Consider the following 11863-nt stretch of genomic DNA (forward strand, 5'->3'; position numbering starts at 1 on the left):
TATCTAGTGGATAGAATACATAAAATGAATGTGCAAGTATTACTTTGGTTGTTCAACTGATTGAATATATTTTCTATACGCCCTGCAATTTGTTTTTTGCGATTATCTTTCCGGCCAACCCACCAGCTCTGGACTTCTTGATGTTGCCACTTCAACCCTTTTACTTGGCTGTAGCCCAAGTGTTCCGCATGACATTCTGATTCTCAAGTCGTCCTCATAAGCCTATAATAATTCGTGACAAGATGTTTGGATTGAAAAATGAGTCCCCTCATCCATTAAACAAGCAAGATGTTCTTGAGAGATGACCGAACCCATTTCTTTTTTGTTTGACCTAGTGTACAAATCTTTAAGATGTGTGGATGTAGAATTACAGGGTATACATGCCTGACCACAGGTGCATGAACCTTGCTTGGCATGAACTATCAAAGGGAAGTGCTACCGATAGCGCGACGATCATCAGCGAAAGAGGATTTTGAGTCCTATGCCCGCTTAGGTCGAGCACGAAGACGAAGACAGGAGGAAGGAGACAGTCCACTTTGCAGTCGGTGCGGCGTAAAACGTGGCTAATTATTGGATGGCAGGATGCATCATACATGAGTTCTACCACCATCTGCGATAAGTTCTTTTTTACTGGAGGTTTCTTCTTTGGAACTGGCACTTGTAGGAGTGCCAACATTAGTGATTGAATCACTGGAACAAGTAGGGTGCTGCTTGTCATCTTCTGTAGACGAGTTTCTGTCACAAGGCAGCAAAAGTGATTGGTTGGGCAGCTCAAAGCTGACAGCAACAAGGGACAAGATAATAATTCCTTCAGGGATAATCTTGAACACCTGGCCCTTTTAGAACCATGTGTTGCAGAATTTAATTTTGAGCATTGCTGTCGTGGCGTCAACTTGTCTTCATTGGGTAAGCAGAAATAAACCTGTCTTCATTGGAATGTTTAAAAGGAGTGTTGTACTCACCTTCCTTTTCTAGTGGAATTTTTATATTAGTGAAAGTGTCTTGGCTTTTTTTAGCCTTAGAAAGTGATCACAGTGCTTGAGAATTTTGGGAAGCAGCAGCTAATAAATCAGTCGAACCATTTGTGCTGTCGTTGTCATCTATCATTTTTCCGCAGGATGGTACACACAACACAACCTTAGGATATGCAAAGAGTGCCACAGTAAAAGCACCAAAGCACTTCACCAAAAGTGCATTATGCAGTGCTAAAAAATGGATACCCTGGCAATGGGGCTATTTCATGAAAGATACCAGGCACGGATCTTTTTAGTAGTCAATCAGAACTCACAAGGTTAAACAAAAAAGACACGAATCCTTGGTAAAGAGGCAAACCACAGATGAAGGTGCATGAATTTGCAGTTGAACAATGCCTAGAAAGTGTGGATGAATGCTACAACCACTTCAGACACACAGAAACGAGTGCAATAAGCATCTCAGGCAGGGATCTGGTCATAGACTGAACTGTGTCACCTTTCATTTAGTCGCCTAAAGTAAATGTGAGCCATATCCACCTATCATTCTACTCCTAGTTCCATCCAACACAAGGAGAAATATGCCACTTCCTTTCATTCCTAATTTATTCACTGATGGCGTTTCATTCTTGCCTAGGTATTCATTCCACAGATGAACATTAAGTAGGCTTTTCTCAGGCGTTGTGGAAGTTGCAACCGATCCCAAGTGTAGAAATGGTGATTCAGGGAGAGAGAACAAAGCATATAACTCACAAATCACAAGCAATGGAGTCTGCACAGAGATAGCACAGTTCAATGGAAAGAAAAAGGTATTGTCGCAAAGGTAAAAACCATCCCTTGGTGTTTTTATCTGTGCCCTTGGTAGATCCTTACACAGATGTACTACGGCCACAAGTACATAGGTGTTAACAACAGACAACTGCAATGCACCGCAAAACAGCAACGTTTTAGTATACAGGCTATGATACATATACCACGACATCAACGATAAGGGCGAGGCGAACAGATTATCTTGACCAAACAGCTTATTAACAATTGATGAAAGTGTGACTTACTGCAGTTTCTCAGTTTTTCCTCGACGAAGCTAAGATGATAACTCCATTTGCGCATGGAAAGTATGTTGTACATTCACTGTAAACATGTTTACGGTATGCTTCTGTAGTTCCAGTAAATGCACACACAGTTCTTACGAGCGCAGGCATGATGTACACAGAGTTTTGGTTATCCACACAGTTTGCACTTTGCACTGCACACAGCACCAACTCAGTTTGTTATCACATGAAAACAAACTCCTTCGCTATACCGACCGCTTTCTCTCGACCAAATAGCTTCTCAACAATAGCCAGGGCGAACTCTGTCGCAGTCCCTGGGGCTCTGCTGGTGATAAGATTACCGTCAATCACAACCCTGTTCTCACATAGGCTCTGGTCTGTAAGCAGGTGCGCCATGGGTGGAAATGCCGTCGCCTTCTTCCCCTACAATGATGGAAAATCTTCCAAGTTAGATCAGCTCAAAAGTTATACTAAAATGTTTTCTCCAAAATTTGGAATAGTGTCTTTACTGCTATCTCTAGATGAAACAAGATTCCATAGGAGCATAATGAATTTTAACACACATGATGTGCAAATTTGTCATCACACTACCTTTAGTAAACCGTGGGGCTCGAGGACATGAGCTGGGGAAGCACATATTGCACCATAGGGTTTACCAGATCCTGCCTGCTTTTTCAGTAAATCAACAAGTTTGTCTGTACAAGCAAACTTTTGAGCACCTGACAGACCGCCCTGGATACAATATACACCAGTGTAAGTGAAGTGCTCTTAAGAATACCACTAGACAAATAAATGAATACCTCAACAGGTCTGTACCGGCATGACAATCAGATCAAATTCCATTTTAGCAGCTTCGTCCAACATCATGTCAGCTATCAGATTAAACTTGTGACGCCGGGTCACGATTTGCAGGGTATCCTCAACTGACGCAACTGTAACATTTGCGCCTGCTCTACGCAGGACATCTATTAAATTAAGAGCTTCAATTTCCTCTGAACCATTAGCAACTGGCACAAGAATCTGCAAGGGATATTACAGGAAAAAAAATCACATGTATATCAAACTCAACTCAGATTAAACTCTAGAACAGGGAAGTGTTAGCATTGTTAGAGTTATATTGTGATGGCCTTTGGCCTTTTGTATTCTTGCCTTTTGACATCCTCGTGTACATCATATATATGGTGGCTTTGCCCTCCTAGTAATACAAGTTGCTATTCCAACATGATATCAGAGCCTAGGTTTTAGGGTCTCCACCACACGTTGCAACTCGTGCTGCTCAGATCGATATTTTTTTCGGTCTTCCTCCAATCTCTACATCGATGCCGCTCGCGGCTGCTCTGCTGCATTTTTGGTCTTCCTTCGATCGGCTTGAAGGTGCTGCCTTACACGTGTGACGCCTGCTGCTCCAGATCAAGTCATCTGTACATTGGTTTCTCTTGCTGGATCGGCACCTCCCATATCCTCCAAGGTCAGGCATCAGGCCATCATATCAAATCCTACGGTTTTATTGTCTTGTTATTGACTCATGTTCTATTTTCTCACTAGCTAAATACCCGTGCGTTGCAACAGGGCAACTTTATTCTATTGGTTCAGTGTAGAATTTTTTTGATTGGGTTGAGATTGAGATATGCTGTGGGAAGGGAATCCATAGGCAAAGTTAAGGAAAGATATGATGTGATTGGGATTGTCTATTACAACTAGAGTTGATTTTGTTGTTTACTTGCAAGGGATTTCTTGCTATTGGCGTTTAATTGATTTCTGTTGATTGCTTTGCAAGGGATTTTCCCCCCAGAAACGAGAAGGTGGTTGGTCGGTTTGGAATAAAAAAAATGAGGGTTATCGCGTGGGTTGGAAAAAACAATTGGTGGGAGGGGGCATATATCGATTGGGAGGGGTGGAAGCGATAGAAGCGAAACTAACAAACTCCCCTTCAATAGTAGAGATATTTAATGTCAACACGTTTCTTGCTTAATAATTCAATATGAGCCAAATTAGTTGCCAACTGAAGACATGCGTTCCTGAACTATGAATGGTTTACATAAGAACATATAGGGCCTTGCATTGAGTGGTAACCCGACTATGCTACATGCTTCTGTGCCTCTCCTCCCCCACACTACCCAAATAAATGCACCATTGATCATATAAGTGGAAGTTTACAATAAGCTGCTTACACCAATGACCGTTTGTAACTAATTATTTATGACATTAACATACCACTTCCTTCTTACATAAACCAGGAATTTATATTTAATGAACAACCAGATCCACAAATACGATTTTAGTTATTACTAATAGGTTTAAGAAACATCTGAATATGTTGTCTTATTGCTAACATTAACAAAAGGTTTGTAATCACAAGCAGGCTGCAATATGCCACCTTTGCTAAAATGTTTGTAAACAGATGTAATATAAAGTACATGAGTTGTCTATGGAAGAAAGGCAGAAGGCAACCTAAGATGCATGGAAATCCTTTTCTTAACAAGTGGAATTCAATTTCATCTCATACCTGAGGTGTACCACTGCATTTCCATTCAATCGAATTAAGCTCTTCGATGGTATACTCGGCTCCATGTTGAGGGCGGACATACTAAATGAAAACAAAACACCAGATAATGCAAGTTTGAGTCACTGAGATTGATGAAATTTGAACCCAATAAATTCAATTCCAGAATACAAATAAATTGTAGGATCTTATTAACAGAGGTCAATAGATGGTTTTAGTCTTTTAAGGATAGTAGATGAAAGGGTGCCTCTGTTAGCACATTAGATCATACTACCAGCCCTGTAGACCTAAACATAATTCCAGTGTGCACTATTTGTAAGTTGTAAGGTGAGGCAATAACCCATTCAGATAACTGGTTCACGTGAAATCACCATAGGTATAAATTATTTGCAGGTATTACTAATGTGAACAAATATCGTTTATGGCACAGAATCATATATAGGAATTGCCATGTTATTAATAACAAAAAATCAGTAACACAGCAAAAAGAAGCAGATATAGGGTGCTGCAGTTTATAGCTCACCAAAGGTCCAGCAACCTCCTCCATCTTCTCCTTGTCATATAGCTGCTCCACCAAAGCAAGAGCAAACTCGATTGCTGTTCCTGGACCCTGGCTGGTCACCACATTTCTATCCACCACCACCCTGGAGTTCACAGGGATCACTTCAGAAGTGAACTTCTCCATGAATGACGGGTAGCAAGTCGCCTGAGGTAACAAAGCACGACAGCAATTTGTGAATACAATTCATCTTTCCACCAAGACCACCCTCACAACAGTCAACTGATCATAAACGCTGACGAATTATTCACCTTTAAACCTTTGAGCATGCCCCAATGGGCCAACGTCACCGCGGGCGCAGCGCAAATGGCGCCGTAGAGTTCCCCCTTCTCTGCATGCATCTTGACCATCTTCTCGAGCACTTTACAGTCTCTGAGATTAGTTGATCCCGGCATCCCGCCCTACACCGAATTAAGCAGCAATACCAAATGATCAGGCCATGTGTATCAACATCTTTGAGGTTGCAGCGAGCGAGCGCGAACGCCAATGGAACAGTTAGGCAGGCAGAGTAGGCGGTTGTTGATTGATTCAGGGAAAAGAAAAAGGCTGATTTGGGAGAAGATGTAGATTGTGGTCGGAGAGGGGAGTGGTGGACGCACCGGCAGGGCGATGAGGTCGAAGGCCTCGCCTTCGAGGTCGGCGACGCGGGCGTCGGCGACGAGCTTGACCCCGTAGGCGGCCTCCACGAGGAGGCCCTCGTCCCCGGCCGGCGCGGAGGCGACGGTCGCGACGGTGACCCTTGCGCCAGCTCGGTTGAGGACGTCGGCCGTGGCGGCCGCCTCGACCGGCTCCGTGCCGGCCGCGACCGGCACGAGCACCCGCTTGGCCGGGCGGGCGGCGGCTGCGAAGGCGCGGGAGAGGAGCAGGCGGCGGTAAGAGACGGCCCGCCTCGCCAGCGAGGAGGCCATCGGGAATCCGGCCGGGGATCGCGGGGCGATGATTCTTGCCTTGCTCCGCGGAAAGGTGGTGCGATGCCGAGGCGAGAGTGGGATCCTCGCCTTCTTGGCTCGCTTTGTTTTCTTCCGAGTAGTTGGGGCTGCTGCGACTGCGAGTAGCCTTGATTCCCGTTCTCTTCACCCTTTTTGAGAGGATTGATTCCCGTTCTTGAGCGTGCTGAGTGCTGACTTGCCGTCGCTTTTTCTAGATGGAAATGCGGTTGCCGTCGTGTGTGTCAGCGAGTCTTCTTCGGTCGCCGTCGGTTTTGCTGGATAGAGTAGCGGTAGTGGATCATGCGCTGTACTCGGTTGGTGGTATGCTTCTTCTACTTCTTGTCGTGCAATTTCTGTTTGTGGATAACAAAAAAACAATGAGTGACTCCTGTTGGGGCAAGGAACATGCGAGTCTGGACTGAGAAGGAAGGTTCAAGAAAACCCGGTATTTATGTATTTTTGAGATGTAAAAACGTTAGATGTATAATTTGCATCATTTTTAAAAATGTTTTTACATGACACTCATTTTCAATACTAGATAATATATAATTAATGAAAAACAATTAGAATCAATGGATGAAAACAACGAGATGTAAGTATCTTTCCACGATTGACACGTGTTCCTGGATGGTTCCATGCGCCGCTTCCCCATCTCCGTCTTATCCACCCACACAAGGCACATCCACACATTTTTCTTCCCCACTGTTGCGGCTGTGCGTTGTCTTCCTCGCGCTCGCATCCCTCCCTGTAGATCCCTGTCTCTCTCGTGTGCTCAATGCCATGGTTGCACTTTCTTATCTGTATCCCAGAGCTCTCTTCTCTTCTTATCCTCTTCCTCCCGGGCGACGAACCGATGTTGTTGCAGGGGCACCACCGTGCTGCCATGAATTGAGGAAAAGCGTGACCACAATATGCCATGGACGTCGGAACTAGTGCCGCTGCGACGGGAAGCATCTACGGATGGCCGTCCGAGCTGTGATTTGTGCATCACGCGTGGCTCCCTGAGCTGCAATGGAGTGCGCGTCGTTACGATGGTGACCACGGGGAGTGGCCAACGGGGGCACTGCAAGTCCGACGATATTGCTTTGAAGCTGTCGCCGGGCCACCGGAAGCATAGCCGACGCTGAAATGAAGTTTCGTCGGAGTTGCAATGGAGCAATGCCGGGCGTCCGAAAGCATAGTCGGAGCTGCAATGAAGCTTCGCCGGAGTTGCAATGGAGTTTTGCCGAGCGTCGTCGATGCTGCATTGGATCTTCACCGAGGTTGCAATGAAACTTCGTCGGACGCTGTCGGTGTTGCGTTGGAGCTACGGCCGCGTGCGCACTGTTGCAATGGAGCTTTACGGGGTGCCAGCCGCGCTGCATTGAAGCTGCCGCTCGCCCTGCTCCTGCAGTTGCATGGCTGCATCTAACGGCCACCAACACACTGATCTGACGGCTCGCTAGACGGATGATTTTCTAGAGAAATCATCCGGCTGATTTGTAGCAGCCGTCGTAATTAATCATGTAAAACTAGTGCTTGGATAGCTGATGTAAAACGAGTGCACGACAATAGGGCTACAACGGGAGTACAAAAGCATTTCAGCCACACTCTAGCCGCATAATTTTAAATAAAATACATTCCAAATTAGAACAATACTTCTCCATCACATTTCTCAAGTTCAGTGTGTCTATCGACATCTCAAATGTCATGGTACACTTTCATGAAACATTTGATTCAGTCCTCACTTCTAATCAAACTATCGCGTACGCCCATGAAATCGTAGAAGGTGTAATTTAATTCATGCCCGCGCTCATTATCAATGATATGTTGTGCATGATCACACAAACAGTCCTGATGTGTGAAAGGTTCTTCTGGTCATAAAACCTAGCCGGTCCTTGGATAATAACAAATTGAGATTATAAAATCCCAAATGTGCTCTTAACATATTTTCTAACTATCACCTTCTTTCTTAGCGTGGGGGCTTTGCATTGGCTTCATAAAAGTACTCCACTTTGGATAGACCCATCTGCAAGGTAGTACCTATAGTCGTAGGTGCGGCCATTTGCTTTGATGGTCATTGGTGGAGCTGCTCCATTGGCTAACTTGGCAAAAAGAGGTGATCGATCGAGCGCATTGAAGTCATTGCAAGATGGAGGAATACCAAAATATGAGTGCCAAATCCATGTCTCTTTATCCATAGTGGCCTCAAGAATGATGGTGACATCCTTCGAGCGTCATCTAAACTGTCCATGCCATGTCTTAGGACAATTCTTCCACTTTCAATGCATGCAATTGATAGACCCAAACATACCTGAAAACCCACGGGCTTTATTCATCTCCAAAAGCCTCTAGGTGTCTTGAGCATTGAGTGCTCTCAAGTACTCTGGACCAGACACTTCTATCATAGTCTTTACATATTATTTGACATAATAGATAGAAGTGATCTCTACCATTGCCAAATTGTCATCAGTGAAGTTTGCCGGAACATTGTAGACCATAATGCGCAAAGCGGCAATGACCTTCTGCTCACTATTATATCCAAGCAAACTTGGACAATTTTGTTGGGGAACGTCGCATGGAAAACAAAAAATTTCCTACGCGCACGAAGACCTATCATGGTGATGTCCATCTACGAGAGGAGATTTGGATCTACATACCCTTGTAGATCGCACATCAGGAAGCGTTAAGAAACGCGGTTGATGTAGTGGAACGTCCTCACATCCCTCGATCAGCCCCCGCGAACCGTCCCACGAATCGTCCCACGATCTGCTCCGATCTAGTGCCGAACGGACGACACCTCCGCGTTCAACACACGTACAACTCGACGATGATCTCGGCCTTCTTGATCCAGCAAGCAAGACGGAGAAGTAGATGAGTTCTCCGGCAGCGTGACGACGCTCCGGTGGTGGTGAAGAATCTACTCCTGCAGGGCTCCGCCCGTGTTAGAGCATATATCTCCATATGTGGTTTTGGTAATTGATGACAATTCCTATGGACTAATGGTTGCCTTAAGTTATATTTATAGGATTTGTCCATAGGCACTTCTTGAAGTCCATCTGTTGGGTTCAAGGAGTTTATATGATGACCAAGATGGTATTCAAGGTATTATCCAAAGAATGGTCATAGAGACACTAGGTTGATCAAGATCTTAGACAAAGAGTAAATCAAGATGATCAACACACAAAGCGTATAAGATGTACCGAGAGGGATCAAGTGATCCCATGGTATGGTAAGAATTCTCCATTACGTGTTTGTGTACTAACCCATGGTCTTTGTGAGAGTCCTATGTGGGGGTTAGGTGTGCTTCCATGGGCTTGCGTCAAAAGGAAGATCTCATACAACCCATGAAGGATGACGTCAAGTGGCGATCGTCATCAAGGTTGTGGTGTGCAAGTTCAAGTGGATCAGCACGAATATATCATTGAAACTATTGTTAATGATCATGTGTTGATAAGGACAAGCTCATGTGCTAACAAGGACAAGATCAAGATAAGCATTCCTGAGCACTACATGCTTGATTCTTGTGGATGTTCACATGGTGGACAAATGAAGATGAATACATAAGCTAGGCTTTCCACATTGTGTATGGGAGAGCTACTTGAAGACTTCATCATGTCTTGCTTTCAACTTGAGCCAAGAAGGAACAACAACATCAAGCTCAAGTGAAAGGGATAACTCAAAGGTATCAGTTCCTTTGATGTTAGTTGTGCGGAGTGATGATCAGCGAATAAAAGTATACACTCAAGTATGGATCATCAGTACCCCTTTTATGATTCTTGAGTCTTTAGGGATCCCGCACTATTAAGAGGGGATCACAGGTTTTGCGATGAACTTGCTCAAACTACATCTCCACTGTTCTGCTCAGACCACATCTCCACTGCTCTGCTGTTATCTGAAAACAGAACCAGTGCCTCGGACATCTGGCTTCCTCCGGATGTCCCAGGGCCGGACGACCGACTGCTTTGGAAATCCAGAATCCTATACCAGAGAAATCAGAGCCATATAACTCGGACTTCCGGCTCCCTCCGGACGTCCGAGGCCCGGATATCCGACCAGCTTCGGAATTCCGGAACTATGCACCAGAGAAACTTGAAGCCATATAACTCGGACTTCGGGCTCCATCCGGACGTCCGATGGCCGGTCAAGGGTCGGACGACCGACCAGCTTCGGAAATCCGGAGCCCTGGACCAGAAGAACATGAGCTCTATAACTCGGATTTCCGGCTCCCTCCGGACGTCCGAGGGCCGGACGTACGTCCCCTTTCGGAAATCCGGAACCTCCCACCAGAAGAAGTTGAGTCGAATAACTCGGATTTCTGGCCTTCTCCGGACGTCCGGTCGCTGTTCAATTCACAGTGTTTCCAGTCATAGCTATAGCCCTCGGACAACCGACCCTTGTCGGACGTCCGACCCCTTGCGAACGCCCGGACTTCCAAGAACTGCCGGACGTCCGGACCCTGTGTGACTTAAAGTGTCCCCAACGGCTGTTTTTCTCTCCCCACTATAAATACCCCTCTGCCACTTCGTGAGAGGGTGCCTCACACAACCTTATCCTCATAAGAACACACTTCTACCTCACACACATTTGCTCACACCAAATCTTAGATCCCAAGAGCATTTGTGAGCCCCTTTGAGAGTTGTTCCAATCAAAAGATAGATTGTCTCCCTCTCCTCCTCTCAACCCAAGCTATTTGAGATTTGAGCAAGTTTTGAGCATTCCCCGTGATCTTGTTACTCTTGGAGGTTGGAGACTCCTAGGCGGTAGGAGTTCTTCGGAGAGGAATCAATCCGTGTGATTACCCCCGGAAAAGTTTGTGAGGGTTTGGAAGCCACCTCAAAGGCTTACCACTAGTAGTTGAGAAACGCCTTCGTGGTGTTATCTCAAAGGGAGAATAGGGTGAGCCTTCGTGGCGTTGGTGTGCCTTCGTGGTAACATCCACCTCTCTAACGGTGACTAGCTTCCCTCCAAGGAAGTGAACATCGGGATACATCTTTGTCTCAGTGACCTTGGTTATCCTTAACCCTAACTCCTTACTTGTGGTTTACTTGTGTTACTTGAGCATACATACATTGCATATTGTTTGTGCTCATTATATTGTGTTGGTCATTTCTTGTACAAGATTAATCATTCAAGCATACCCTCTATATCCACACGTTCACACTTGCAGCTTTTGATATATCGTGTGCTATAGTGTGATCTAGTATCTTGTGTCGTTCACCTACTTGTCGTGTGATATAGCTAAAGTAAGTTTGTGTAACTTACTTGTGCTTATTAGTAACTGTATTGTGTCCATCTTGGTAGATCGTGTTGTTGATACACGTTGCAGTGCCCAGTGCATTTAGGATTTGTGCTTGACAAGTACCCTCTTAGTTTATTTCCGCATTAGGTTCAAGCCAAATCTGAAGAAGTTTTTAAATAGCCTATTCACCCCCCTCTAGGCGTCATCGAGGTCTTTTCAATTGGTATTAGAGCTAGGTCTCTCTTTAATTAGGTTTCACGACCTAGAGAGTATCGATGTCGACTATTGGATTAGTGCACAATGGCATCTTTGACTTTAATGGCACAAATTATACCCTATGGAGAATTCGTATGCTTCATCACTTTCGGTCCATGGGCCCAAATACTTTACGAATTGTTCTTGTAGGGATTGCCGACAAAAAGGATGATGCATCTTCATCTACTAATGAGATGTATCTTGATTGTGAGGCTTTTCTTGCCATTCATCGAACCATAAGTCCTGAAGTGTTTAAGTCTATCTCGACTTGCAAGTCAGCTCATGAAGTTTGGACTAAACTTGAAGATATATATGGTGGGTCCAATCTTGATGAAGACGGTATTATGATGAAGGAGTTGGTGCATGAGCTCTT

The 11863-nt window shown here is 45.0% G+C and overlaps 1 protein-coding gene across 1 annotated transcript; it reads right to left on the reverse strand.

The window, feature by feature from the left end:
• Nucleotides 1-1783: 1783 nt before the first annotated feature.
• Nucleotides 1784-6318, reverse strand: LOC123443132 (protein DJ-1 homolog B-like). The gene is made up of 7 exons (XM_045119406.1): nt 5685-6318; nt 5337-5486; nt 5050-5232; nt 4530-4610; nt 2840-3043; nt 2615-2755; nt 1784-2446 (listed from the first exon to the last, which is right to left on the reverse strand). The coding sequence occupies exons 1-7, from the start codon at nt 5991-5993 to the stop codon at nt 2246-2248; spliced, it is 1269 nt and encodes a 422-aa protein (XP_044975341.1). The 5' UTR covers nt 5994-6318; the 3' UTR covers nt 1784-2245.
• Nucleotides 6319-11863: the final 5545 nt, after the last annotated feature.

This window comes from Hordeum vulgare, chromosome 3H, assembly GCF_904849725.1.
Source record: "Hordeum vulgare subsp. vulgare chromosome 3H, MorexV3_pseudomolecules_assembly, whole genome shotgun sequence".
Taxonomy (NCBI): Eukaryota; Viridiplantae; Streptophyta; class Magnoliopsida; order Poales; family Poaceae; genus Hordeum; species Hordeum vulgare.

Excerpts from the sequence above, each read along its gene's own strand:
- LOC123443132 (XM_045119406.1), bottom strand. The coding sequence starts at position 5,993 with ATGGCCTCCTCGCTGGCGAGGCGGGCCGTCTCTTACCGCCGCCTGCTC. Across the intron at positions 5,487-5,684 it reads TCGACCTCATCGCCCTGCCG|GGCGGGATGCCGGGATCAAC; the intron begins GTGCGTCCACCA and ends AATTCGGTGTAG. Across the intron at positions 2,756-2,839 it reads TTGATCTGATTGTCATGCCG|GGCGGTCTGTCAGGTGCTCA; the intron begins GTACAGACCTGT and ends TATTGTATCCAG.